General features: G+C 45.4%; 1 protein-coding gene and 1 long non-coding RNA gene across 32 annotated transcripts in view; both read right to left on the bottom strand.

The window, feature by feature from the left end:
* The window catches only part of TCF7L2 (transcription factor 7 like 2), a 177,483-nt gene extending 162,375 nt beyond the window's left edge, over nucleotides 1–15,108 (bottom strand). For 9 of the 31 annotated variants that reach the window (XM_067000940.1, XM_067000936.1, XM_067000943.1 and 6 more), the window contains exons 1-3: nucleotides 14,179–15,102; nucleotides 13,801–13,867; nucleotides 13,486–13,610 (exon numbers count right to left, since the gene is read on the bottom strand). In XM_067000940.1, coding sequence (XP_066857041.1) covers nucleotides 13,486–13,610; nucleotides 13,801–13,867; nucleotides 14,179–14,367 — 381 coding nt within the window. In that variant the 5' untranslated portion in view covers nucleotides 14,368–15,102. Of the gene's footprint in view, nucleotides 1–12,017; nucleotides 12,716–13,485; nucleotides 13,611–13,800; nucleotides 13,868–14,178 lie in introns of those variants that run through there. The other 22 variants (XM_067000949.1, XM_067000939.1, XM_067000942.1 and 19 more) reach the window with 9 other exon arrangements.
* Nucleotides 15,109–16,029: 921 nt separating this feature from the next.
* On the bottom strand, nucleotides 16,030–25,318 carry LOC136791249 (uncharacterized). The gene is made up of 3 exons (XR_010832857.1): nucleotides 18,002–25,318; nucleotides 17,811–17,896; nucleotides 16,030–17,691 (listed from the first exon to the last, which is right to left on the bottom strand). It is a non-coding gene; the product is annotated as an uncharacterized lncRNA (long non-coding RNA).
* Nucleotides 25,319–26,146: the final 828 nt, after the last annotated feature.

Consider the following 26,146-nt stretch of genomic DNA (forward strand, 5'->3'; position numbering starts at 1 on the left):
TGGGATCTGAAAATTAAGCTGAATTCCTTCCTTCTCTTTCTTATGCACACAGAGTAATAACGAGACTTTGCAATCCAAATTCTGTACTTGTGTACACCTGTGTTAACCCCATTGTCTTCAAATTATTCCCTTAACAATGGCTGTGGGTTTGTACAGGTGTTGAACAAGCCCCGTAATTGGAGTTTAACAAACAATTCCAACAGCAGGGGAAAAAAAAGTGAGAATTCAACTCGCTCCTTGTGGCATTAGCTAATACGTTCAAGTAGCAGTAAAAACAAAACCAAATTTAAACGCTATTTAGGCGTGTGCAGATGCTGACAGGCAACTCGTGAGACTTCCAACAACTGCAGTTTTTCTACTTAGATCCACAAATCAGAGCAGTAGCAGGGACCATAAATGAAATACTTTTGCTTCTCATTTACACCATCTTTCCAGTGTTCTCCGCAGTCATCTTCCTGCTTCACCAAATATTTTGCTTCCAAAATAAACTTTGCCAGCTCCCCTTGGGACCATGGATTTAGGCCACAATCCTACAAGCCCGGACGTGCAGACCCAGCTGGGCCGAGAGGGGCGACCCCTTGGAAGGCCGAGGGGGACCGGGGCCCACACCCGCACCACCAGCTCCCTGGAAGGGAAGCACCTCAAAACCCTCACCACCACGTCCAGGAACAAGCCCAGCGGGAGGCAAAAGAGCAAGATGGGGCCAGGCAGGCGAGCAGGCCTGAGGAAAACACCAAGCAAGAGGATGAGGGCATCGCCTGCTCCGCACCTCCACCCGAACTCAACAGTCGCTTCTCCAGGCCGAGCGGTGTGTTCCCCAACTACATACATGCTGGGAAATCAAATGAGAGCTTTCCGCTGTTGTCTGAGCTACTGCTGGAGACCATGCCTGAAAACCAACCCTCTCTCTCCACAAACCACGCCGCAGCCAGGACATGGGCTGGAGATGTACTTAGGGTTTGTTGTACAGCTAACTTGGTCACAACGGCCTGAAAGGAAGGTTACCCGGCTGGCAAATGGAAGAGATCAGTGACTTTCTAGGGCCAGCAATTACTCCTTAGTGATGCAGAATTACTACAGAGCACTCATTACTGAAGAGATGCCAGTTACTGACAAATTACCAAACTGAGAAATTAATTACCAGCTGAGAAAATAATGCACAAGGGATCGGACTGAAAAAGCCATGTCCAAGAGAGGTCCATAATTTGCAACACATACATTCTAATCAACAATTAGTCCTGGTACAATTAGTACCACACTGGGTACTCTTTCAGGATGGCAGACATCACAACTGGTCTGCAAGCCATCAATGGCTTGGATGAAATAGCATCATCTCAAAAAAAATGGAGACATTGTTCAACCTGACCGTGACATTGTCCAACATACAGACTTGACTCTATGCTCCAGCACTGCGCAAGCGATTCAGCATCACTGCCAGGAAAATCCTCATCTCCTCATTCCTCCCCGCGCGTACAAGGAGAGCTCTGGGTGTTCAGAAAACCCTCCCCTATTCCCACACCACGCTCAGGGACAACACAAGTCAGCTAAAGGAGCGCCTGCTCTGAGGAAGCACTTTGTGTACTTTGCCGAATGTAAGCAGGCATTTTTGCAATGCAAACTCAAAAGACGAGCAATTTTTCCACAGCTTTTGCATGCTAGGGGCCAACCCTATGAAAAATAAATCTGATTTTTTATTTTTTTGCTAAAATAGAACAGAGATCTGGCCAAATTCACCATCATCTAGTGGAAAATAGTGTGGGGGTGGGGGCGGAGAGGGAAAGAATGACGTGTGTACAAAAACTGCACATGACCTCAGAGCTACAACTTTCACGGCAATGAGTATTTATTAGCTTCAACTGCTTCTGTAACCAGTAGCAAGACCTTTTTTCCTCCAGTCCATTTTCAGGAACCTCTGCAGAAGCTGGCTGATGCCACGTCTCCGTGGGAGAAGATGGGGGACAGGAATTAAACACTCAGCGTTCGCTGGGTCCCAGCACAGCACCTAACCAGCGATGCCACAGGCCTTGGGGGCAAGGCGATACAGAGCAACACAGAGCAGAACAAAAGACATCAGCCTTAAGGGCTCCTCTCTCCCAGCATTTAGATGTAACGGTGGTGTGGGGCAGAAACACAACAGTGGCTGAGCGATTACACGGAATAGCCAAGGTGACTACCTCGAAGACTTCACAAAGGAGATCCTACATTATTTTGGGACAATAAATACAAGGCGATCACTCAGCCTAAACAGCTTGGCAAATAGACATCAAAATGACCAACTTTGCACCAGGACATTTATTAAAAAAAAAAAAATCAAAGTGCTTAATATTTTCTCTTCTTTAGAAGTGAAATCTTGCAGGAAATTTAGCAGTCACATTTTCTTCCTCTAATGAGGACGCCCATGCTGCTAACCTGTTAACGCGCTCCCATTTTCCTCTGTATAGCATCTGACCAAGAGGAGCCCACGTCAAGGCCTCCAGACACTTCTGCAATGCACACAGCAATGACTGTGATTTTTACAGTTTTACTTGGCTTGTTCACAAGACCCAGTCTCATGTAATCCGTGGGCCTGATCCTTCTCCTAATAAGAGCAATGGCAAAACTCCAGCTGATTCAGTAGTTCTGGACAGACCTTGTAGTGGCAAGAGGATAAACTTTAAGGGTCCGAGCCTTATTCATCCACCGTTCTTGCTTCCACAAGTAATCCTATTAAAAATAAAGGGGTCTACTCCTAAGAGTCAAAGATGCAAGAAACAGACTAAGAAACATTTGGGGTTCCCCCTCCAGCACAGCACAAACACGATTCCAAAAGCATTATCTTATTTCTATACATCAAATTGGAGCACCGATAGAAAATAAATTAAAAGTAAATAAATAAAAATGTCTGCAAGTGTCATTCGAGGCAAGCAGAAAAACCACAAATCCTTGTTCTTTTAAAACAAGGGCAATCTAACGATGAGTAGCTGAAAATGTGGCCACACACACACACTCCTTCATATACACATACATACACAGAGGCAGTTCATCAGAAGTGAATCACAGGGAGAAAGATGAATTTGAACCCTTTATCCCCTGTCCTTTATAAAGGCTGCCACTCAGTAAACGGAGATTGCTCTAATTACTGTGACAATTCTGCACCCCGTTCAAACAACTTTTGTGTTCTGGACAGGTTTCTCCGCGAGTTTGAAATTCTTGGCCTGAGAACCACTCTTGTCTAAAAGAGGTTTCTCGTTGCAAGCACAGAATGCAACACTAACAAGTTGTCCCTCTTTTCAGCTCTTTTCATTCTCCTCTTTTCCAATTGCCTGATTCAGAGCTTAATGGAAACTTGTCAAGGCTTTTCTTCCCACAAACCCTGTAGAGCCCCAAGGCAATCTGTGCACAGAGTAACCACAGGAATCTCATATTGTCAATTAAAATTGAATAGACACCTGATAACTTGAGTATACGTTCACAAATAATATACATCACATGCATATACACAGATGTGCACGCACAACCCGCCAGATAACCACGCTTCAGACACACCAGCAGCTCTGCGACATTCCCAGTCCCCTTTACAACCACCCAGGTCCTAATTTTCAGTTTTTAATTTCATAAACATGAAATGACATGAAAGTACTTTCACATATTGTAGTTGAGCAACAGATTTCAATGGAAAATAAACTTACTACGTATACCAGGCATTCGGCCTTTAACAACCCTGGGGATTGTAAAAGTATTTAGCTGCTATCCAGACAAAATAAGCTCTATGGATATTCTTTACATAGCGGTTTTGTGAGCAGTACAGAAGTTCGGTTTGTGACTAGCTCCTGTAGAGATTTTTTTTTTTTTTTGAAATGAACACATACATGTTTTAATCTACATTTTATGATGTAGTTTAAGAACTAAGAAAAAGCCCGTAGGGGAATATAACAGGGATCAGAAGTAAACTAAGGCATTCAGTTAAAAATAATAATAATAAAAATAAATCTCAAAAACTTGACTTCCAGACACAGAACTATAGTCTGTAACTCCTTTCAAAGGGAGAAGACCTCCTTGCCAATGTCTCAGTGAAAAACAAAGGTAGAAACACTGACTGCTGTTTTTATTCTTCTGATATGCACATTCAAGGTCATACCTTCCCTTGGCTTCTTTAATATTCCCAAACATTTATAATAGCGTAATTTCTATAGCAGTCTGCTAAGCCTGGGCACAGACCAATACAGCGACTATATGCCATGTTCCAGACCTTGCCTGTGTCAGAATAGCGGCCCTGGTTTTATAAATCTCTTAAATCTAATTAAGCCAATGCAAACCTCTCACTGTGTATGCTCCCAAACCAGTTCACTGGTTTAACCAAGTTAAAATTATTCAGGCTAGGGTTTAAAGTAGTTCCAAGAGAACCTTTATTAAATATTTGCATCAGTTAAAAACAGAAATCAATGCAGTGACTTGTCTCTAGAATAGAAAAGCCTATAACCTCTGACTCTTCCAGATAATTATTGAAGGAGTCACTGACTCCAGCAGGACTTTGGAGTCCCCACCTTTTCTTGGGCTATTTTTCCTTTTCCTAAAATAGGAGGAGTCGTTACCATTGTATCAACATCTAAGAATCTCTCACGCCCCTCAGAAAGGCCCATTTGCAGTAATTTCAGTTCACTATTTTCTAAATATTTCTTCCCACACTTCTGGGGGGAAGTGTTTTCTTTTTTGGTTTGTTTGGTTTTGGGTGTCTCAGCTGCAGCACCACCACTAGTGAATTAAAAAGCCAAGCCAGATTTTGTTGTATCCAGCACCTTTCGTACCCACAGATATCTGGAGAGCCCTACAAACTGCGAGATAGATACTGCTCACGCACAATTATATATTCACGCTTGGTAGCCGCTAAGCATGCAATCGTACTTCCCATGGAGCCTAGGGCATTAAAACCTGTTCTGCTGAGAGGGGAAAACAGTTAGTCAGGACTAACTGTGTCAGGAGGACTAACAAAATGGTTATGGGACCTTCAGCATCACAGAGGCCCTCCTGAATTCAGCTTTGCTTCCTGGCTGGATACCTGCTGGCCTCCACTACCCAGACACCTGACCACAGCCAGAAGCTGCCCCCACGTCTTCTCCCTCCTCATACTTCCTTCAGCAAGAGCATTTCAAATGCAAATACATTCTCTGCTCACCAAAGCCTACTCGTCTCCTATAATTCCTATCATTTCACTGTCATCATTTTGCCTTTGCTGAAACCAGCAGCATATGAGTCAGAGAACAATCATTAACTTTTACAACTTCCATACAAATCCACCTACTCATATTAGAGAAGCAGTATTGACATGCAACACAGCCCCAGACCAAATCCTGATCCTGCCAGGATGCTGCGCGCTGCTGTGGGAAAGTCAGATACTGCAGAAGCAGGAGCTCAGTTAAGAAAGTACCATCGGAAACAGCTTTTTTTTTTTTCTTCGTGAGCGAAGGACGCCGCAGAAGAAGCAATATATCAATGTGACGTTTAGTTTAGTTCGGCTTTTTCAATACCTTTATCCACTTTTGAAGAAATTGGCCATTGGTTCAAGACACACGGGGCCTGATCCAAAGCCCTTCGTTATTAATAGAAGTCTTTTTTCCACTGACTTCAATGGACCTTGGACCAAGCCCAAGGAAGACAAGATTTCACAGCAGTTAGAGTGACACACATTCTCCGGATTCAAGAAAAAAAACAATACACAGCATTTACGATGTTAATCTGTATAGCGTAGTTTTGTTTGTGGGTGTTTTTTTCTCCTCCTTTTTGAAATAGGCTCTAGGCTGTCAGATTAACGCACCCAGAAAGTCTCTCTCTGAAGTTGGAAGGAATTATGGGCAGATACAGAACACCACACTCAGATGGCAAATATTGCCAGTATTTCCCCCTACTAGAATATAAAGCATCCTCTACCACAATGTTTCTCACAAGCTGCTGCACCCACGCTTTAAAGCGTCCCATCATCACACACTCCTCCAGGAACAGCTACAATATTACTCGTAATGAATTAATTTGTATTAATATGGCCATCACGTGCATTTCCATATGAAACCCATTGTTCTGGAGCATTAGCAAAAACCTCACCAAGTGAGGTAACGCGGTGCCCCTATATTTAGTTTAAAGAAATTTAAAATAAATACATTAAAACAAAATTGCTAATATCTTTAGTACATCATAATTGGCGCAGCAAGCAGAAACCCAGTTATCTTCTCAGTAAGTATTTATAGCAGCACCCTTCCCCATTCATTCCACATTTTCTTAGAGAATCTGCTGTACCCTACATCTGCAATTCATTGACTTTACAATTTACCACATGTTGAGATGGAGAGGTCTCAGCTCCATTTGAATCACTGCACAAATATGCAAGTGATTTATCGTTTTAAAACTGAAGACTGCAGAAGAACGACTCCACTTTTCCTGAACATTACTCCTTCTGGCAGACCATGAACAATTACAGTTCGTACTAATTAAGCTCTGTAAATGTGCTGTGCCCTGCTAATGCCTACCAGGCCTCAAATTTAGTTTCATGAAGCCAAACTTCAGCCAGCAACTTAACTCATTCGGCACTGCCCAGTTGCCTGCGTGTGACCCCACAAGAGCACGGGTCGAGGCTTTCGCCTGCCGAAAACAAAGGGGGGAGCCTGGGCAGGTTTTGGCAGACGGAATTGGGCCGGAGGGAGGGGGTGGGAAGCACTGTGGGACATCGGGGACATCGCTGCTGATAACCTGCTACGAAGGGCCAACACCGCCCCGGCCCTGCACGCCGGTGGTAAGGGATTCAGATGTGTCCCCGGGGGCCAATAACTCACAGCATTCCATTGATTAGGAAAATGCATAAAACCTTCAACAAAACTGTACAGTTACTTGTGGAAGGGCCACATTGACAGCCCCCTCATTTTTTTATTTTTTTTTTTCCCAGTCAGGTTTTACACGGCCAGCAGAAGAAAAACACATGGGCGAAGGAGCGCAGCTTTCCGCCACACACGTAACCCTGCGCTTTCTTTCAGTCAGCATCCGAGCGCGGCGGTAACCTACAGGGAAACCGAAATAAACTGCTGAAGAAATTAAAGCTGGGAGTACTACCTAGGCACATTTGAGTAATCACATCACCGTGTTAACACGCACACGCACAGCGCAGACAAGACAGCGGCACGTCAGCCCCAGCCGTCCACTCGAGGGAAGCACGTTCAGCGGGGAGCGCGCTGCCTCGCTCCCTGGGCCCCTCGCTTCCCTCACGCCCGAGGAGCCAGCCCCCAGGCCCCAAGCTTCGCCTCCCCTCCAACCGCCCGAACAACGCTGTTCCCTCCGCCCCAAGTTTCTGGGATTTCTCCTGGCGCTCCCTCCCATCTTCTTCCTTTGTCCTCCGAGCACTCCCCGGCGGCCTCTGGCTTCGCTGCTCCCCCCCCCCCGGCGCCCCCTCGCAGACCCCGCACGCCCCAGGTGCTGCCCTCCAGCAGGGCACCGGGCTTCTCCCCAGGGCTGCCCCCATGCCCAGCGTGTTAATCCGTCCCTGCATGCCCTCCCCTCTCGTGGGCTGCGCAAGAGCCCCCTTTTACACACACACAAACAAAATCATCGCTCTACCCAACAAGCCACGAGCCTACTGCCTGCATTCCCGAGCATCCACCTTTCGTGTTAAACCTGACGGATCCCCCCCCCACACCCCCCCCACAACCCTGCATGGCTCAGTGGGATGTGAGAAAATCACAGGACACTTCCAGGTGTCACCCTTCTTTAAGCGTTTGCAGTATTTCCTAGATACCGACACAAGCATAACTCTGCTAAGACCTCGGCAAGGGACGCGGGGCTGCGCTCACTTCTCCAGCCTGAGCCAGCCCCTCCGGCACCGCAAGCGTTAATTATAAACTTCGGAGCCCACGTAAAAAGCACAAACATAAACCAGCACTTGGGAGGAGGAGCACAAATAATTCTGCGCTTTTGGGTGGGGAGAGACAGGATTTCCATCTCCCCCCCCCCCCCCACCCCAGCACCACACTCCATCTCTCATTGCTTATAATTAGTGAAAGAAATTTGACCCACTGCCAGTGTCTGTGGACCTTGGATATTATAAGGCCAGCGTGGCGTCAAATATCTTAACATTCATAAGTGTTATAGGCTGTAAATAAACCCCGTGGATTTATGACCCTGCGGTGCTTGCCAGCAAACGACTGTGGCACATTTCTTTCAGCAGACCTGTCGAGGTGCAAGTTTGCCTTTGGTTGTAAAATTAACCATTTCCTTCACAAATGCGCCCAATTAGAAGTCAAAGTTGAAGGCTTAGGTACATATTTGCGAGGCGGCAGCCAGAGGAGGTGCGGGGGAGCAGGGCTTGAAACTTCTCCCCAAACCTCCCAAGCGCCCCAAGCACAAGTTCCCACAGCAGCTCCAGTGTGGGAGCAGGGATCTGATTTCACCCAAACCCCTGGAAAAGAGGAAAAAGGGAAAAAAAAAAAAAAACCACCAAAAGCCACCACTTTTCCATTTACCCCTGCCTATTGCAAGCTCTCCTTTTTGGCTGCCCCGGAGGGGGGAGCAGGCTCTCCCCAGCCTTGCCTGGAGCAGGATCCGCTCCCTTCCCCCAGTATAATGTCATCGACTTCCTGTGCAGGAGAGCATTTGCTAAATCCAGGTTGTCTCATGCTTAACTGCCAATAATCCAACTTCCACATAACTCCCAGACAGCTGGGGAAAGGTCCTCAGAGTTTTTAGTCATGGTACAGAAACACACGTCCACACAAAAAATCTGCAGCTGTCCTTTTTCTCTGCACCACTTTTTTTTTTTTTAATCTGATTTTGGGGCCCAGTCTTTAAAGTCTGACAAATTTAAAACATTTTTTACCTACATTCTGGTTTACAAGCTCCAATGAAAGCTGTGACATATCCCCCCTCCCTGCCTTCAACTGACAAATCAGCACATATTTGCTTGAACAAAAAACGAAGAGGAAGGAGGAAGAAAAAAAAAAAAAAACAAACACTCAACATCATCAGTCCATGTATGAATGCATTCAAAAAACCTGGAAAGGCATCTACTGTATTTTATTTTTTTTTTCCAGTATAGATCAGCCACTGGTGCAGCTATTAAAATTGTTCGATTTCCAAAGCAAATATTATTTTTAATGAAGTGCAGTCCTGCAATTATCCTGTACGCTCCAGTAACAGTGCTGCATTATATTGTTTTGCAAGGTCCCAGAAACATGAAACTTTTCTCTAACTGATTTTCATAGCCCCCTAAAGAGAAGCTGATTGACTCAGCAATGCAGTGTTTGCACCGGACTGAAGCCTTATCAGAGAACTAAAAAAAAAGAAGAAAAATAAAAGGAAGAGAATTAAAAGTAAATCAGATTCTTTACTGAAAATAAGTTAACAGACCCAGTCTGTTTGCCATTGTATACCAGCTATGCTAATGCTATAGCAGAGTGATTCAGCAATCTACCTAATTAAGCATGAGGAAAGTTTCTTTATGCAGGTTCCATTTGATTTACGCCACAGGATCATCAGTTCTTATTTAATAGCTTGTCTTTGCACAAGTCCAGAAACTTTATTATAAGCATGCCTATTCAATTTTTTTTTAGGAAAAAAAAAAAAAAGTAACGCAGTCTCCATTGAATAGCTACGTATCATAAAGTACTGAAGTGCTGACATATTAAGTTGTACCTACATTATTAAACTAGTTGGTGGATGTTAATACCATAATCCATACTGCAGACATTAAACCTCAACCCTAAAGATTAGTAAAGAATTAATATTGTCGCATCGAGACCAAAATCTTAACGTGCCAGCCATAAATATTTCTGAAGGAGATGAAAAACAATTAGCATAAATACCAAAGAAGGGCAAGAACACCTGTTCTTTTTCAGCGCGATAAGCATTTTATTGTTCTCTATTTAAAATGTAATGACCTGTGTAATTACAGTAATATTACATTGTATTGCAAGGGCTTGGAATGTCACACTTTGAAAAGTGTTGTCAAAACAATTGGAGGGAGGAAAAAAAAGGACCACCATTAACCCTTCACACTCCTGGGTCTACAGCTTTTGTATTAGCAAGGATTATGTTGTTTCATTCAGCAGATGAAGGAAAACATCCATTTTTCAAGCCAGTTAAAGAAAAAAGTTTCTTCCTGAACCTACAAATCCGAGCGAGGGGGCTGCTCTCCCCTACAGCTATTCCAAACTCCCAAACTTCAGGACCAAACGCAAGCTTACTCCTACAGGCTCACTTAGCAAGCAACAATTTAGGGGAAAGGAAGATGCAACAGCACTAGTAAAACTGAGATATCTGCCAGCAGGGTTTTCTCAAGTCACAACACATATATTTGCTCACCAAAATGCGTTAACCAAGCTCTAAAATTAGGATAAAAATTAAATACACTACTTCTTCATTTCCAACTCTGAAATGAAAACAATTTCCTTTATTATCCCTACCAGGCAGCTACCCCAGTCCCTCTGCAAGCATGGGTATGAAACTGGCATCTCAGATGCACTGCTTCATTACTCTCTGGCCAGCCCTCCACATACACATCTAGCCTTAAAAGCAATCCACATGATTCCGTCAAAAGCAAGAGTAACACACAAACAAAAAACCCTTTACCTTCTAAAAATAAAATTATTCCTATTAAGCTTTATCGAGAGTTTTCAGCAAGTAAAGCATTATTATAGAGATAATATATTATTCATCATAAGCAGATTTCATGATACTTCATACATTCTTGTGGCAGTAATGCAGAAATTGCTGTCCCCGAGTTTGCTCTTGAACAGACAATTACAGGTACATTAACAAACAACAACAAAAAAAACACAATAATCCCACTACACCCCCCAAATAAAAACCAAACCCAGAAAATCCATGAGAACCACACCCACAAACCTTTAAGGTTTTCAACAACAGCAAAAGGAAAGGAAAAGCAGTTTTGCTACATATCTGCATCACCTCTTTATCTTACTTGCTCTAAAACTCGACAGATATGGCTTCTGAAAAAACTACATAAATAAAAATAAAATTCAAAATTATGCAGAATTATCTCTACCTTTTCAATACGTATTTAAAAAAACAGGACAGAGAACGATCTAGTTCGTCTGGAAATTAAAACTGGCACAGCACAGAACCAGAATCCACCTAAAAACAGTGTGACAGACAACTGCTATCCCGCTTAATCTTCATAATATTCTGCTCTCAGGCCTAAATAAATAACTTTAATTTTTCTAGGCTACAATTAAGTTGTCGGCAAACAAATAAGCACAGAGAATGTGAAAGAATAAGGTTAAGAAGATGAGAGAAGGTTGCTGGAGCCTGGATGTGGAAATAAGAAAATTGCCTATTGAGTGTGGAAATATCCTTTCAGAACCCATCTGATAACAGAAGAAGGCCACCTGCTATACCAACAATAAACCAACGTGTCATCTTTTGTACAGTACCTTTAATTCACACAAACACGACATTCCTATGGAGGCCTTTTTAACTGTGGGGGAGCAAGGGGAGGAAGAATATTTCCAGGCAAGCTAACTGCTGAAGGATCCTGTCTTTACATGCTAGGGGAAAAAGGATCTAATAAAGGTAATGAGTAAAAAGAAGGGAAAAAAAATAAATCAAAAACTATAGCTGCACATAAAAATGCTTTTAGAAGAAGAAGCCGAGGTGTTCTTCCTATTAACCTACACTTGGAAGAGGGGGATGCATTTCAGGCAAAAAGAAGAGGGAAAAAAAAAAAAAAAAAGGAAGCCAAAGCTCACAAATTGGAACAAAGTAATTTGTGACAAAGATTGCTTTGCCATCTGGATCCTAGTGCTTCGAGATTTTGGAATTTATCACCATCATCCATACACATAGGGGTGACCGGATTCGAAAGAAAAAAAATATAATGCACCCAGCCCCTGCATTCCCCTCCCCATCATTACAGTTGCAAACTGCAGTTACCCCCGTGCTACCGTCCCAGAAATCACCTCCTTGCCAGAGGAGCCTCGCGGGCTACCAAAACGCAGCACTGCCACATCCCGAACTCGGGCAAAAAGTCACAAAATCCCCCTTACATCTCCGTCACTCCGCATTCACCGAGCTGCTCTGCTGACGTTTGGCTAAGTGGAAACAAGGCTGACCCGATGTTTAATATTTTAATGCTTTAAAACACTTGTAGATCTGATACACTGGAGTTGTCCAAGCCCTCAGTCATTAGCGTGGCTTCAACATCCCCCGAACAGTAGATCTATTATTGTAAATCGCTATCTCGTGTTACCACAAGGCAAAAAAAAAAAAAAAAAAAGTGTATAAACACACATGGGGATGGTGGGGACGCTTCGGAGTTTGAAGCACCCAGGAGAAGCAAAACAGCGAGGCTAAGCCCACCGACAGGAGCGAGCAGCGATTTGTAGTCCCACTGGATTTAACAGTTTCAGCTAAGAAACCAGAGAGGGCAAAATAAGGGAAAGAAAACTCTTCAGAGAGAGGAGGCTCCACGCGAGGAACCTGCTGTCAGAGCACAGCACACAGCTGATGGCACCAGGCTGGGGAGAGCGGAAAAACAGCTGGGACTACAAACCCAGCAGCACACCCCAAAGTTTACCAAGACCCTGGGGTCTCGGAGCTGGAAGCGGCTCTCCCTCCGCTCCCCCCACACACAGGCACGCGGCCCTAGCTTAGAAACTAATTAAAACCAAGGAAACAACACGGATAAAAAGAAAGGAAACAAGGAGGAAAAGACGCTTGCAGCACAGTTCTTGCCAGCGTGCTCGCGGGAGGCAGTTCTGCTCGACTCTTTTGGGGGGGTTTTTTTTTGGGGGGGGGGCCGTGCCGGCTCCTGGCCCAGGCGGTTCCCCCCCGGGCCGCAGCCCCGCGCCCCCCTCCCCGGAGCCGCCCCGGGCCGCTCCCCGCGGCCGCCGCCGGGCTCCCGGCCCCCGGAGCCCCCCCGGGCCGGGCCGGGCGGGGAAGGGGAAGGGGAAGGGAGCCGGGCGCTCCCCGCACAGGCCGGCCGAGGGCAGGAGAGGGTTAAGGGGGAGGAAAGGGGAGGGGGGAGCCGGAGCCGGCCCGGCCGCCGCGGAGGAGGGCAGGAGGCGGCGGGGAGCCCGCGGGGAGCGGCCCTCGGGGGTCCCCCCCTGAGGAGGGGAGGGGGCGGCGGGGGGGGGGGAAGTCAGCATCATCATCAAAAAAAAAAAAAGCAACTTTTTTTTAAAAATTTGTAGTTTACTTTTGAGGCCGGATTGGGCTTTGCTTTTTGTTGCTTTTTTTTTTTTATTTTATTATTATTGTTCCCCCCCCCCCCCCCGACCTCGCACAGCAGGGGGAGGTGACGAGGGGCTCCAGCAAAAAGCGCCCGCAAAACTGAAAGTAAAAAAAAAAAAAAAGGAATAATAAATAAAATAAAAAAGAAACATGGCGAAGTGTAAACAACCCCCTCCCGCCGAGTTCGCAAAGTTTGCGGAGCGGGCTGGGGGGGCTGGGGGGCACCGAAGCGGGGGGGGGGTGCGGGGGGGGGTAGCACCGAGAAGGAAAAAGGCAACTCACCGTTCTGGCCGTCGGAGAGAGCGAGCCGTTGGGCAGATACGGGCTGCTGAGGTCGGGGATCATGATAAAGGGATAACCCGGGTATGGTGGGCCCTTAAACAACCCTCCATCTTGCCTCTTCGCAGCTAACATGGCGGGGGAGACACGAGCGGGGAAGGAAGGGGGCGACAAGGGGGGGGGAAAAAATAAAGGGGAAGGGGGGGGGGGGAAGAGGAAAAACTTTTTTTAGCGGGTGTCCCAAAAAGAGGAGCCCGGCGCCGGGCCGGGCCGGGCCGGGCCGGGGGGAGCGGGGCGCTGCGGGCCCGCCGTACTCACCTTCCTCCAAACTTTCTCGGGATTTATCTCTGAAAGTTTCCGAGCGAGGCGGGGGCCGCCGCTCCGCCTGGGAGCGGGCCGGGGTCGGCAGCGGGGAGATTGGGGACGGGGGGGGGGGGGTATGGGGTTTGTTGGTTTTTTTTTTTAGTTTGGGGTGTGCATTATTTTTTTTTTTCAAGGGGGGGGGAAGGATGAAAGGGAAAGGTTCGGGGAGAAGGTGGGAAGGGGAAGGAGAGCGGGGGAAGAGAGAACAAAACAGAAGGCATCGTTACAAGTTGGTGCCGCGGAGGAAAGTTGGGCGCCGCCGGCAGCGGGACCCGGCGCCCCCGGCCCCGCAGCGCGGCCCCCGCCCGGCCCCGCGGGGGGCTTCCCCCGTACCTCCGAGTCCGAGGAGCTGTTTTGATTCGTTTCTGATTCATTGACGAGAGACGACTTGACATCAGCTAAATCCCTCTCGGCCGAGGAGTTCTCCGAGATCTTCTCCTCCTGCTCCCCTTCGTCTTTGAAAGAGATCAGTTCATCGTTGGCGCCCAGGTCGTCCCCTCCACCGCCGTTCAGCTGCGGCATTTTCCTCCTGGCTCACCCCACCAGCAGCAATTTTGCAAAAAGGGGAAGGGGGGTGATACAAAAAGAAAAAAAAAAAAAAAAAGAGGGGGGAACGGGGAGGGGGGGAAGGAGGGGAAAAAAAAAAAAAAAAAGACCAGGGGAGGGGGAGGAAAGTTTGCACCAAAAAAAAGAAGAGTCCAAGGTGAAAGTTTTTTTTTTTTTTCTTCTTCTCCCCTTCTCTTTCCTCCTGGGGAGGGGAAAAGAGGGAGGAGGAGGGGAGGGAAACGTCTCTTCTTCGCTCCTTTTGCACCAGTGACTTTAGGCTTCTTCCTTTCCTTCTTGTGGATTTTCTCTTTCTTTCTTCCAGGGAGCTGCTCGGCGTGCACGGCGCGCACACGCACTCGCGAAAAATTAACAGTAATAAACCACGGAGCCGGGGGGAGGGGGGTCGGGGGGGGGGGGGGAAGGGAGGGATAAAAAAAAAATAATAATAATAATAACGATAATAATAATGCAACAAACAAACCAAAGAAGTCAGCTGTAACGGGGGGGCAGCCGCCGCGGATACGGGGAGCCCGTGCCGCTCGGGTTTGAGTGAGTTGAAGTTGGACTGAGAGCTTTTCAGTTCAAAGGCGGCGCTGATTGACAGCTAGAAAAAGGGGGGATCGAAATCCGGAGGAACGGAGAAGTCTGGGATCCGGGATTATTGACAGGGAGCGAGAAACACACCAGGCACTTAATGAGATGCAGGAGGGGGCGGGGGCTCCCCGGTGACGTCTGCATAAATAAACAGGGCTGGGGGGGAGGAGGAGGAGGAGGAGGAGGAAGGGGGGAAGTGGCGAAGTAACAATGAGCCTTTGGGGCAGGCGGCGGGAGGGCCGGGGCACCAAGCAAGGGGGGGGGGGGGGGGGGGGCAAAAAAAAATTTTTTTTTTGATATTAAAAAAAAATTTGCACTCCGCTCCAGAGCTGGGGGGGGGGGGGGGAGCAGCCGAGCGGGTGCCCCTGCCCGTGGAGGCACCAACTTTTCCGAGCTGGACGCGAGGAAGCGGAGCATCGCCGCGGGTCCCCGTGCTCCCGGAGCACGGCTGTGGGCACGTGTGGGTGTAGGGCGGTGGGGGGGGGGGTTTAGAACCGTTAAGGTTATTTTTTCTTGCCACTCGTTGGAGCTAAGAAACTCCAATCCTAATAAACATGATACTATAGTAAAAGCCTGCTTTTTTATTATATATATATATTTTTTTAAAGCAGCACTTGCTCCTTGCGTTCATCGCGGTTCTAACACGCAGGATTAAAACGTGCGAGATCACTCGCTGAAGATCAGATATTTCCAAATTGCAGCGAGGCGCGCCGTTCTTTTTTTTTTTTTTGGTGGAAAAAAAGAAAAAAAAAAAAGGAGGAGGAAAAGGAATGTGACTGCTAAGAAGTTAATTAGCATGGCAGGCCGGAGAATCAAGGACTCGCGGACTTCAGAAGCGGAAAGTTGTGGTGGTGGTGGCGTAAACAGCACCCCGGGGAAAGCGAAGCGAAGCGAAGCGAAAGCGGCGCGGGGCGGGGAGCGGGGCCGGGGGTGCGGGGGGCGGCATCTGCTCCGGCGCGGAGGGGAAGGGGGAGACAAATTGAGCTCCTGGCAGGGACAAATTGTAACAATGGGCGAGTCAATTGGCGAGTTGGAGGCGGGCGAGGGACGGAGCGGGGGGAGCAGGACCGTAATTTCGGTGGGAATTGGGGAATCGCCTCGTGGAGCCGGTGCCGGAGAGCGAGGGACGGGCTGTGCTAAAGAATCCAAACATTCCTCGGCAAATCTAACCTGCTGCTCGTACCGAGGGCCGCTGAGCACGCAGGGTTTCCAAAACAAAGCCAATTTGTCATGGAATATTTAGAGAGTTTGGGGGGTTTCGGCTAAACTGTCTTCTCTAAAAAGAATAATAAAAATAATAGTACGGAGATCGACAGGGTAACGCGGATTCTCAGGCATTAAAAAGTTCACATGGAAATTTGCATACTAAAGGGAAAGATGCAGACAAAATAGAAATTAAAAAATCACTGCAACTTACGACTCTAATATTAATCAGTAAAGCAGAAGTAGAGTGAAAGGAAGCATGAAAAGAAGTAAAACAAATGTGTACATTTAATCAGACAGGATTGCATAGGACACAAAGAACGGGGCTAATTAGTCTCAGCAGGTAGGGACTAACCTTCAGACTTCATAAATAAATAAGTCTGTGAACAATGTCTAAGTGGGAATATGGAGACAGAAAAGGGATTATTTCAAGACACCAAGTAAAAACATGAAGAATGAAATACTTTACTGTTAAGTCAGCATACAAATGGATCGAACAGTTTCTTTTTCCACCAGTCCTTTGACTAACTTGCTTTTTACTTTCAGAGATTTTGCTAAATAACTGTCTGTGGGCATGCGCACTTCCCATTGCCCCAGATCACTGCCTCTCCTAACTAGTGGCTTGCAGAATGACACCTTAACAAATATTCTCCATTTTTGTTTTCCTTTTCATTTTTAAAATGCCTTTATATCCCAGAACAATATGAGATTGGAAATACAAATGTGGCAGACTCCTATTTACTTTGCAGGGCCACGTGTTATAATTTGATCCAAATGAACAAAAACAGTTGCACAGTTTTGTTTTGTTTCTCAAAGATCTTTTTACAATCTGCTGTGGTTTTCTTTTTCCATTTTTTTTTTTTTAAACAAGCACACTTTTGCTTCAGTCCCAGCGTGGCTGCTAACTACTTACTGAGCATCATCAAAAGTTGGTGTTCAAGACAGGCCCAGTCCTTGCCCAAAGCTGCTTGCAGAAGTAGGGCCTGATTCTGCAGAGCCTTACACCTGGATGTAGCATTACCGACAGGCTATTTCTGAGGGTGTTGATACCACTGCACTACTCACACAATAATCCTCCTCACTTGAGTAAATGTTGATAGAAGTTGGCTCTGGTGGCCTCCGACTGGCAGGCCCAGAGCTGTGCCCAGCTGTGGCATTACCCCCTGTGCTCACACAGCTGGGGATTTTGTCACAGCAATGGACTCCGAGGAGCCCCAGGAAGGTCTAGGAAACTGCTTTGCAGCTTTCGTGGCAACATCATGTTCTCCATATTGCAAACATTTAGGTTATTGTTTTCAAACTACAGCTTGGTTTCAAAGTCCAAGTATTATCAATGATTACTAAAACAACATGATTTAAGGTAATACAAGTCATTTCTGATAGCTTATGCATCTTATTTGTACCGTTTTTATTTATGTAACAGTTTCTGTTTCATGCAGGGGGAAAGTGAGAGCTCTCAAGAGGTCAACAGCACCCGTTGAGTGAAGGGTTCTCAGGTAGTACCTTAGATTCAAAAATAAATAAATAAAACTATAGCCTTTAACAATGAAAGAAACACAATATTCAGAAAAAAAGATGTCAAGCTAATTCACTGCAAGAAACGTGATCTACTGTGTAGATACCCGATTTTGATCAATAGCTGGTGAGACAAAGCCAGGTGCTCTAAGCTCCATCTTCAAGACACTTTGGCTTTCTTGTCCAAGCTGACCTATAGCACAGAAGAAGAAGTAGAAGTGCCTCTCTCCAGGCTTTTGTAATTCTCCCAGCTTGGTACAATATACCGCATGCTGAGCAATGGGTTTTGGTTACTTACTGACAGTGTTGTCACCATCCTACACTTGGGCACGACATTTTGGTCCTGAGAACACTGCAGAGTCTCGTGAACAGCAAGAGCGAAGAAGCACGTGAAGTTTGCTTGCCAGTTCACATTGCACTGAACCGGAGAGGGAAGAGGTTGACCAGGGGCAGCCAAGGAAATGTATTGTTTTATGAAAAATGCTTTGGAATCTTTAATATCTCACCAGAGGCCCAAGTCTATATTGGAGAAACAAGGTCTGCTGCCTGCCAGCTGGATCTCCTGGCTAATGTTTACATCTCAGGGGTGAATCATCCATTTTCGTGGTCTTCTCCAAAAGGTCTCAATGTAGGTTGCAATGTGTAAAATTCAAGTTATTTATTTTGGAAAGATAAAAGGACTTTGGTTGACCAGGCTGGGATTTGAGTCTACAGCTCAAAGGAGTCCGTATGTTTACAAATAATCTTGGATCATTAAATCTGCTCTGAATGTCAAAAAAGATTTCAATATTGAAAAGGTTCCAACAGCGCAAAGCAAACACATCTGCCCAGTGCTTTACCAGTGCTGGCTCTTCCAGAGTTAGCAGTGAGGGGAATTTTTTCTAGGCAGGCAAGATGATGGCATGAAAACACAGAAACCATGGCTCCTTTCTGTGGTCATTTGCTTTGACCAAAACATGCACACGTGAAAATTCAAGAAAGCTATAAAAAGGGAAAATGTCGACAAACAACCACATTGTGGTACTACTGCTAGATTTCTTTGTGGCTTTAGATTTTGCACGTACTGACCAGGTCATGGTGCATTATTTGAGCAATAGGTGTGGGCTTTCTAGCCACACTTAAGGGAGAAACATTGGAAAATGCTGAAAACCCCTGTGCATTGTTTGTTTTCAACCTCATAACACATACTAATGTCTTTAAATCCATGCTCTGTTCCCCAAGTCATGGCTATGGCTCAGTAGGAACATACTTCCCTTTTAGCACCTAAAACACAGCTGTACCTCTTGCTTTTGTTATGGATAATTCTGCCTAATAATAAAATGGTTAATGGGTAGAAATATGCATTCATGCAGGGATTATTCACACTTTATCATGAGGTGATATCAAGCACCATAGGAGTGAATGACAAGAAATAGGCTTCAAAAATACAGAGCCCTCCATAAATATACCATTTTTATTGACAACATGTCTTTTAACCCTAATTGTAATGGAAGAAATCCAATAAATGAAACATTTACTGCATAACTTGCCTTATTTTCGGGTGGTGTCTGATTCCTTTCTAGCTGTCTCTAGAAGATGTTTTTAGCCTAATTTGCTCCCTAGAAATTTCACTCACTAGAGTTATACATCTATGACGTTTTATTGCCTGAAGCCAAGTCTGAATAAGAACTTTCTTAAGATATACTTACCCTAATGCCAGTCTACAAGAAGTAGGCTGCCTTAGTTTGATTTATTTGTGCAACATGGATATATGTGCACATATACGGTTGGTCATTGCCTCAGACTGGATCTAATATTCCAAACAGAAACAAATAAACAAAAACAGCAAGTTTAGCCGTGTTCATTTATAAATAGACACTTTTAAACTAATCACGCTTAGATTTGTATTTATATGTCTCTGTTTTTCAAGCCAACCAAAACAGTAGTCCATTACATTTACAAAATACTCTTTCACAGGAAGGGCTAGAGTGTATTTGTGTATATGCATAAGCTCACAGACAAACACCAACCACCAGCCAGATGCAGTGCAGTTCTACTATCTAAGAAATGATGGCATTTAAGGAGCTGGAGCACGAAGATCACTGGCTGGGATTGCAGACCATTGGCTTGTACCCTGTACTTTTCCTCCTGTTGCCTTTGGCACCTACTTGTGCAGTCAGTGTTCTGGAGCAACGATCTTTTTGCTCTGTGATTGTGCTGGGGTGTTGGTCCCTAAACATAGTCTGCAGAAGGTACAACGATACAGATGATAAAATGATGAGAATTTGTGCTTGCGCTAATGCAGCTTCCATGAGGGTGGTCTTGTAGGTGAGCTGTGTCTGAGAGCAGATGGTGGTAAGCAATGAACCCAGTAAGATTTAAGCCACGAGCATGCCCTCGGCCAGAAGTGACTGCCCTTTCAACTGACACACAGTAATTAGCTGTGTATGCATTTGTAGTCTGTTGCAATATGAGGTAAAAGGGATTAGTTTTGCAATGGTCTAGGAACATGAACATGCGCCAGCTGCATTCCAGCTGTAAGGGTTCTGGCTGATGGATGGTAATAGTCAGCACCAGGGGTAGTAACTTCTTAAAACAACCAAGTTTAACAACATGGGATTGTCTGTTCCTATCATAAAAGCACAGAACCACTTGTGTTGGAAGGGATGTGATGCTGTCTCTAGTCTGGCCTCCTGCTCAAAGAAGGGTCAGCACCGAATTCAGACCTGCTTGTTTAGGGTTTTAGGTTTCAAAAACCTCCAAAGACAGAGATGAGACAAGTAGGAGTTATGACTTTGCATTTGTTCTTGTTGAATTTCATAAGGTTACTGTTGACCCGTTCCTCCAGCCTGTCTCGGTCCCTCTGGATGGCAGCCCTGCCCTAGAGCATGTCAGCTGATCCCCCCAATTTGGTGTCATCTGCAAACGTGATGAGACCTCCTCCAGGTTACTGATACAAATGTCAAAGAGGACAGGCCCCAGGACAGGCCCCTGCAGTGCTCCAACAGCCACTGATACCCAGGGGTTCCACCTGTTAGCCACTATCCATTGAGCCTGGTCCTCCAAACAGTCATTTATGTGTCGAGTTGTCCACCCATTCAGACTGTAATGTCTTAATTTGGGTGCCAAAGCACCCATCTCCTGAAGGCCGAGCTTTGTGCTCCACTACTTGTCTTCACTCCAGCCAGGACCACAGTTTCCGCTACTTTGTAGTTATTACTGCCAACATCGCTGCTGATTCTCGCACTCCTGTCCAATTCTCCTTTGCTTGTGAGTAGAAGGTTGAGTGGACTTCGACACCCCAACCCACTCCCCTTGTCCACACGCTATTTGTGTTAAAGACGTTTCCCTCAACACCCTCCAGAGATCTTCTGGGCCTGTTGCGGCCCACTGTCTTGTCCTTCCAGGCGAATCCAGGACGGTTAAAGTCTCCACATGGCATCATGGGCTGTCATCTGGATAATTCTAATTGCTTAAAGAATTAATTGACTTCCTGGTGCTGATTGGATATGGTCTGTATCAAACCCACCACAGCGTTACCCTTACCGGTGTCTCCTCTGCCCTTGACCCATGCGCTCCCAAGCAGCCTGTCTCCTTGTTCCCATATATTTGTACCACTCCTTCATGGAGAAGGCAACCCCTTGCTTTCCTTCCTTTCCTGTCTCTCCTGAAGAGCCTAAGTCTGTCCACCACAGAGCTGCAGTCCCAGCCAGGTCCCAGCCGAGCTGTCCCACAAGCAAGGCCGTGCATTGCCCTGTGCCTCCGTTCTTCTCCCCGTCAGTCCTGATAGGATCCATGTTCCTCAGTGCAGCCACTGTTTCGTGTCCCATGTGTTTCTATCCCAAATACTTCAGCGCAGCCTATGACCACCGTCATAATGCACTTGGTAAGGGTGAATGGAGGCTGACCAAGCGAATGCCATTTTCCCTAAGACAGGAAGTTTTAATTTAGGACAGGAAGTGAAAGGCTGCTGTGTTTCCTGTGAGGCCAGAGTCAAGCGCCCAGCCCAGGCCTCAGCCAGGTCTGCGGGCTAGCAGCCGCACTTCCACGAGAAGTTCACTCCTCCTGGGAGTGACAGGAGGCACGAATGCAGATTTTCATCCTATACAGAAATACCGGAATGCACAGTTTATTTTCCCCAGGAAAGCAGTTGTTAAACAACATTTTGCACAGAGCCAGCATTATGCCACTACATGTGCAGAAAAGCTCCCACCACATAAAGTTTCTAATCATATTAATCATATTAACTAATAATTGATCTATTAGAGTACAAATAAGTAAAAAGGGTTCTCAGGGAAATCCTTCTTAACATTTCCTTAAAATTATCTTAGCAGCTTGACCAAGCCATTTCTAATAGATGCATTTACTGTATCCTAGTAAATACTATTTCCTAGTGAATCATTTTCTGATTAATAATTCTTCTTTAAAGGTTGTTTTGGCCTTTCCTTTTCTTCCACCAGCTGCTGAAGCTTATGTCTTCCTTTTTCTCCGTGTCATTTGGCAAAGGCCTCCCAGCTGCATCAAGCAGCTTCAAGTCAGCCCAGGAGTGAGACAGACAGGGTCCTGCTGAAGGAGCAGAGCAGTCTGCCTCTCTTTCTCTCTCTCTGTAAAATATGCTGCCATTTATCAACAGAGGAGTTTTTTTTTTCTTGCAACAAGGAATCTGAGCTAGTGCATACCAAAAGAGTGGCACTGGAGACTTTGTGGTTGGCTGTTGTTTCAGGCACATGCAGTCTTTACGTAGCCTGAGGGCATAAATAAGCAGACAGGAGGGAATGGACAGACCTTCCTACAGTACAATTAGGTGACAATGAGCTATCCAAAACAATCAGGATAGCAGGAACATCAAGTGCTCTCCCTAAATCTCAGGGGTGCTTCCAAGATTTGTTGCATCAGAGGCTCTGTCTGCTGCTGGTGTCTCTAGATAGTGCCTCTAGAGAGGCACATTTGGCAGGCACATGGGTACTTTCTGGGAAAATTATTGCAGCCTGAAGTATCGCAATTAGCGCCAGTGGAGATGTCGTCCGGGCTCCCTGTCCTTGACTAGATCCTTACAGACATGAAGCAGAAAGAGGTGGACCTGCAGGCACTTTGGGAGGCATGTGTAGGAGGAATAAAGTAACAACAGTAATTCCAAACATCCTTCACCTACTAGACTGGGAAGAAGCCATAGATCTCGGGGCATTTCTCCTTGCACTCTGCTCTTCAGTCTTTCTTGATTTGCCTTCTCTTTCTGCTTCTGCAAAAGTAAAGCCAAGGAGTTGCTCTCCTCCTCTACCATTTTGGTCTTCAGGACCTGTTAGCTCCTTTCCGTGACCCTAATCATACAGAGCTTCGTTTTGTCCTGCCCTGAAAGGAGGTTGGAATTTCAAACCAAAGGACAAATCAAAGATTGTTGTCAGCACGTTTCACAGAAAATGCACCATGTTTGGATTTCATTTGGTAGATGTAAAAATTCATTGGATACTTTTTTTTTTTTTTTCCTCCAATTAGAAGGGGGTGAAGAAGAAGGGTGGCTCCAGCATTAGCAGGCAAAAACACAGTTAATTTTATCTGCTATGTTACCTGAGGCACAGGCCTATACACACCCACTCTGTTCACCCGTTTTACAACAACTCGTGGTGGTGGTACGGAGAACCACTGTAACTCTTCAGGCTACAACACCCTTAGGACATCTCCTGCATCTGTGGGAAGACAAACTCTGGCATTCAAGGCATTGTGGTAGAGTTGGCATTTCCACTCCCTGCCTGAGGCACCATCTTCTCCCTCTTCGCTTTGCCAACCTTCTTAGCTTAGCCTCCTTCTTAAGGAGCAGGGAACTGAGGCAGAACAGCCAGACAGTAATTTTGCTAGAGTGAGGCAGAAGAGAGCAAAGACCATATAGTAACACCAGTCTCTAGGTACCTTTGGTGGCCTGGACACAAGGCGCCCATGCCCAGAAGGGCCCAGGAGAAATGTGCAGATTGTTAGCAACATACACATGCCCTGCAGCTCATTCTCTTTGTTTGCCTGTGCCCAGGCAGGAGCTGAGAGCACACCTAAAATACTACATGCAGCCCATTTTGCATACTTTTCTGTGGCACTACAGGAGCAACATGATTTATGGCTGAACGTTGACTGCTGCAGTACTGGACAATTACAGGAAAGTTTGTAAGGCAATGGTGTACAGTCCTGAAAGAATATGGAATTCCTTCCTTCCTCCTGGTTTCAGACCTGAAAAGTGATGAACTCTCACAGCTCCCTTTGGGAGGATAACCGAAAGCCCACAGAATCAAACTGTGAGATGCTCCTGTCTGGACAAATAAGTGCTGTTGTCAATGACCATCAATAGCCAACTCAGAACATCCAGGGAGCTTCCATAGAAACCTGTCTTCTTAGCCTCAGCTACATGACATGCCCCGAAATCTTGTTGCACCAATTAGGTCCTGTGTGCATGAATCTGTTAACAAAATCCACCAGGTTTTTCTGTGCACAAAGCTAGATGTTTATATTTGAAAATGAAGGTAATAAGCTCTTTTGGCAGGGACTGTCTATTTTTACTAAGTATATGTACAATATTTAGCAGAAAATAGCAACACCAGTTTTAACACAAAGAATTCTAAAATGTAGTTTTTTTTTTTTTTTTCTGCGAGCAGATGTTATTTGGATCTAAGCACTACTTTAATACAAATAAATAAAAGTAGGATTTTTACAAGACCATGGTGATCTTCAGCTCTGAGGTCCTGTATTACAGAGGTCATTGAATTTCAACAAGTGGTTCCTGCCTCTAGCTTGTCATTTCTAGCTGAGCTACAATACTTCATTTAGAAAGACATCTGGCCTCATTTTAAAGACTTCAAGTCAGAATCCCCTTTCACTGTAGGCAAGTTTTGTACCAGTGGTTGTTCGTTACCCTCCCTGGGAAAAAAATGGCACCACACTCCTATTTCAAATGCATCTTGCTCCATCTCCAACCAAACAACATTATAAAACATTATCACCTCATATTGCCCTTTATTATCAGTAGCTGCCCTTCCTTTTCATGCAATTCTCTTGCCCGTGACTAAGCAGGTCCTCTTGTCTTTAAGTTCACCTCCCTGGCGTTGGTGGGACACTGACGAGCAGGCAGAGTATAACGTGCGAATAACTTATATATAGGTTTATAACGTGCGAATTGCAGGATAAGGCAGTGACAAAGTCTAATTCTGTAGCAGTAACATGTCAGAGAATATTTACCTGGCTTCCAGCTGGCCATCTGAGCCAGCAAATAAAGAGGCCCAAACATCTCCAGACAGTGACTCATCCCAGCCAGCTAAAATATGTCCATTGTGAGATGACTCACCTTGCTGTGGCACTGGTCTTGTTCCATTGACTGTGGAGAGCGCCTGAAGGACTCGCAGAGACTAGGCACCGAAGTTTTAGATCCCTAAGAGCTGAACGCTGCTTTTGATGCAGTTACTTTGTATGAGGAGAGAAATGTCAGCTGAGAACAGAAACAGCATCTTTGTTTCTTTGCCCTAAATTTATTGTCTGGTGTATTAAGCCAGTTTGTAGTATACTCCTGTTTGCATTGCCTAGTTGAAATCTTGACCGTACAGACCATAAAGGATAGACATATCTTTTTCTTTTTTCTTTTTTCTTTTCTTTTTTTTTTTTAAATAAAGAAGCTATTCTGATAGAACTGTGGTTGTAAAAACAAGGCCAAGATTGTCACATTTGGGATACAGTCATTGGAACTGACATCAATGTTAGTTCAAGAGAGTATGTGATATTCTAGCGTAACTTTGACCAGAACTCTTAAAAGTATCTAAAAGTATCTGTAAAATGCTTAACAACACAGAGCACCATTGTTTTGTTTTTCTTTCTGAAAGATTTATTGTGCTTGCTTTTCATCAGATAAGTGAAGTTTAACTTTCCCTAGTTTTGTTGGCTGACAGTCTCACCTCTTTTATCTTGGCTTCTTGAAGAAAGCTGGCTCACCTCATCTCGCTCTAACATTTGTAACCATAGATCAGCTTCAGCTGAATATAACAAGAGATTGAGACACCAACAATATTTATGTTCTCCAATTTAATGACTACAAGAGATGTCCAAATTAGCACTTAGCTGAGGAAGTCCACATGGAGAGGGCAGTATGGGTGTCAGGCAACAGAGAGCCCGTGCAGGGAAGGTGTCCCACCTCAAGTCCCACTGCTCACCATGCTGTCTGTTCAGTACTATTGATGACACCACCACACAGAGATCATGCCATGACCTCTTTTCTCACTCAATATCAAGTCCTGTTCCTTTTCAACTCGGATCACATTATACCTCTGTTGCTGGTACAGCCACTAATGCATGGAAGAATTGTTATAAAAATATGCATGCGTTTTAAACTTCCTTAGCTTTTCTTTTCCTCTTAGTTTTATCTTACTTTCATCAGCTGCATTCCTCAAAAATGGAAATGAACATTGGTTCATCAGGCCAAACATCCTCACATAGCCTT

Source organism: Anser cygnoides, chromosome 7, assembly GCF_040182565.1.
Source record: "Anser cygnoides isolate HZ-2024a breed goose chromosome 7, Taihu_goose_T2T_genome, whole genome shotgun sequence".
In the NCBI taxonomy this organism is placed as follows: domain Eukaryota; kingdom Metazoa; phylum Chordata; class Aves; order Anseriformes; family Anatidae; genus Anser; species Anser cygnoides.